Source organism: Phaeoacremonium minimum (genome assembly GCF_000392275.1).
Source record: "Phaeoacremonium minimum UCRPA7 unplaced genomic scaffold PA7_03_scaffold_134, whole genome shotgun sequence".
Taxonomy (NCBI): Eukaryota; Fungi; Ascomycota; class Sordariomycetes; order Togniniales; family Togniniaceae; genus Phaeoacremonium; species Phaeoacremonium minimum.
Genome location: NW_006921041.1, coordinates 58,692 through 62,114, shown reverse-complemented (window position 1 = coordinate 62,114; position 3,423 = coordinate 58,692). Strand labels below are relative to the sequence as shown.

At 48.6% G+C, this 3,423-nt stretch overlaps 1 protein-coding gene across 1 annotated transcript; it reads right to left on the bottom strand.

Moving 5' to 3' along the window:
- Window positions 1–2,082: 2,082 nt before the first annotated feature.
- Window positions 2,083–2,852, bottom strand: UCRPA7_1846 (hypothetical protein; the record flags this gene model as incomplete). The annotated part of the gene is made up of 2 exons (XM_007914425.1): window positions 2,083–2,778; window positions 2,826–2,852. 2 exons carry the CDS (start codon window positions 2,850–2,852, stop codon window positions 2,083–2,085), a joined length of 723 nt encoding a protein of 240 aa, XP_007912616.1.
- Between the last annotated feature and the right edge of the window lie 571 nt (window positions 2,853–3,423).

The following is a 3,423-nucleotide window of genomic DNA, read 5'->3' as shown; positions in this document are numbered from 1 at the left end:
AGGACTATGTCCCAGAGGATATTACGCGATGTTTCATAAAGATTTGGAAGGATGGACGCCTTAATGACTACCGAGTACCGCTTAGGATGGAAGAATCCCAGGTCAAAAAATACATGGAAGCTTTCAGCTTAAAAGGCTATACTCTGATAAACATACGGGGACGTGTTATGAGACCTAGCCAAGTATATTCCGTCGTCGTAGAAGACAAGTCGCAAACAGTTATCCTTACTACGGAGAAAGTGGTCAGTCGACAGTTGATCAGTGCAATAAAAAGTTGGCTTAATGTAGAAAAAACTAGGAAAAGGAAAAGACGAGACACATGAATTACTGCCACCAAGTACGCTTAGAGAGTCTACACTAATCTATATAACTGAGGTAAAATAGAACAGATAAACTAACTAGTATCACTTTGATAGTGTTCTAGCATTAGTGAAGGTATAGAAACACCTTTGTGAGATGGCTCGGACAGCCGTATGAGGCCGGTTTCATCAAATCAAAAACATTCTCCGTAGACTATTGAATAGGGCGGCATCTGGCACCACTAAGCAACACTCTATATATAACATAGTATATATCACCTATAATCAACAAAATTCCAGCAAAGTCAAGAAGACGATGACTTGTATGTTCTCTGTGTACTACTTTTGGAAGGGCTATCAAAGAGATCGACGGTATCGGACTGTCGAAATGACAACAATCTCATGCACTTATACGAAACGCACTGCCAGCGGCAGGAGCATGGGAAATAGGCCTGCATACACAACCCGAGTCCTAGACAACCCTGCGCCTGCAGTGACGGGTATCATTGCTGTCGGCGTAGGTGGTATCAAAGCCCCCGTGAGAAGTCTCGACGAATTATAACCAAAGGTGGTATTGCCAAATGGGTTGACGGGCCTGGTGCCCTGGGATGCGTGGGTTCGAGAGGATTCCCCAATTGGCCATGATATATTTGTCACATGGTCGGATGTCCCGACTGTTGAGATGGGCAAGTCAGGCGAAGAATATTCGCTTAATTCGACGGTGGAGGTCGGAAATCCGGTACTCGTGAGACCGACAGTGGCCGATCCCGAAAGATTGCCGATAAATATTTGAATCACAACCTCAGTTTGAAAGACCACAGCACCGGTTTGCTGCTGAAAACTGTCAGTTGTTGACGAGGTTGTGAAGGGATCAGTTGTTGACGAGGTTGTGAAGGGAGTGGATGATGTCTCCAGTTCAACGCTGGAGGGAAGACTGAACGAAGATGGCCGAGCATCAGTGCAGCTTGTATTGGCATCAGCATATCCCAAGCCTAAGGTAATCAAAATAGGAATAATCAAGACGAAGTTCATTTTGATCATTGTAAAGCTTGCGGGGAACAGCTCGGCCCTTCACAAGGGGCCTGGATTGCGGCTTATATGGTCGTTGAATAAAGCTCCCGAAACTAGGACTATTGTCGAGAGTTGGCCTTAAAGTGGGCAAGTGCCGGAGCAGCCATAAATATGTAGCAACGGGGATTAGGCATCTGGGTAACAAGTCGCAAGGAGACAAGGACCTGGCACACACAATGGATCCAATTTATGACTCCGACAGTGCAACATCGCGCCGCGAGCCCTCATCTCACACAGAATACTTCACCATCGACTCTTTAATACAGAGAGTGGAGGAGATGCAGAGAAGAGGGCAGCTAGACACAATCGAAAGACTTACTGTGGAAAACTCACTGCTTCAACATCTCATTCATCAGTATCAAAGGCAGTGGTCTGCGACAATCGACCTTCTAGAAAAGACCCATCAAGCTCTGCTGTCATTGCAGAAAGCAATGGAACACTGTGTTGGAGATGGCATAGCAGCCGAGAGAGACTGGCTCGCATTCTGGGGAATTACGCGGGAATGCACCGAGCGCTCACGACGGTGCCCTGGCGGGTGGATGTAGCAATTTATGAGGATCTCCACTTGTTTGTGGTGGTATTTAGAAGTGCTCAGTGGTCCCTATGCAGAGTAACGTAGATAATACATTGCCTAGACAACTCATGAAATCGATAAGGGACAGTACAGTTTCTACATTCAAGCGTCACTATCTGAGACTAGAGTGGCCTATTATCACTCGAGAGAGGGAGACTCCGCCTGGCCTTCATCCACGGCCCTTGTCTGTCTCCGCTTCCTAGACTTCTTTTCAGTCTCTCCTTCTTCCTTCTTTCCATCTTCCTTCTGTGGAGCTTCCTGTTCGTCCTCTCCCTCCCTTCGACGCTTTCCAGGGCTAGCCACTTGGGAGGTCGGAGACTGGCCTTCAATCGGCACCATCTCCTCGATGTGAGCAAGCAGCTCATCAATCTTGTGATCTTGGCTGACAATTCGGTCCGCCGCATTGCGGAGGGCCTCTTCGTGAACCTCTTTCATATGCTGCTTCTCCTTATCGAGCCTTTCAACTCGGGATGTAAGACTAGCGACAGTCGCATCTCTCTCTTGAAGACGGCTGCGCATGGTGTCAGAATCTGTCTTGTAGTAGTCGGCCTCTAGTCTGAGCCTCTCGTTCATCTTTCCTAGAGACTTGTTCGTGCCAACGGCTTCTTTGAGCTTTTGATGTTCTTGCTGGTAGGCTTGCTCGTACGCCTTGAGAGTGCTGCTATTGTTGCATTGGTGTCGGGCCAGGGCGTTGTAGACGTCGCGCGTGATGTACGATATGTCACACAGACCTTTTCGGACATCGAAGAGCTGGTCCTCGCCAGGCCCAGTCGGGACAGGAGTGCCACGCCGATTGCCGTGGGAGGAATTCGGCAGCTCCTGGCGAAGAGGGACCTAACAGCTTTAGAAGAAGTTTGTCTTGCGACGCTTGTAGACCTCACCTGAGTTGAGTTAGGATGCGAGACCATATTGGTGCGATGAGGCAATTAAGACTGTGATGACTGAATTGGGTACAATTGAATTTGAACTATAACCGGCTGGTCTCTGAAAGCAAGTGGCAGACAGGACTAATATACTCAATTCAGACCCGAGAAACACAGGCCGTCCTATCAACACAAATTCGTCAGTCTTCCATTTTTAGTATTTTTGAAGACCATGACAGAAGACAGAAAAGACGGATGACAGCAATTCCGGCACCTTATCGAGGATTGATGCTAGAGGGTCCCTGCCACGCAAATAGAGAGACTGCTACCCTGCTGCAGCAATGCCCCTAACTTCATGACCAACATCACCCACCCCCTCCCCTATCACACGGATAGAGCAGGGTAGTGCGCTACCGTGACCAGCCTAGCCCTGTATGCATCGTCGCTTAGCCACTCTCGTCGGCGCTTAGTCCCGTCCCAGTCATAGGACAACTTGCCGCGTCATTGATCGTTGAAGCTTCCAGGGTCTGCGTTATGAAGCGGAGAGCCAGGTCGCTCTCTATACTTCTCATCCAATGAGGGTTTTCGATGCTCTGAATTCGCGCTTCCCGAAATG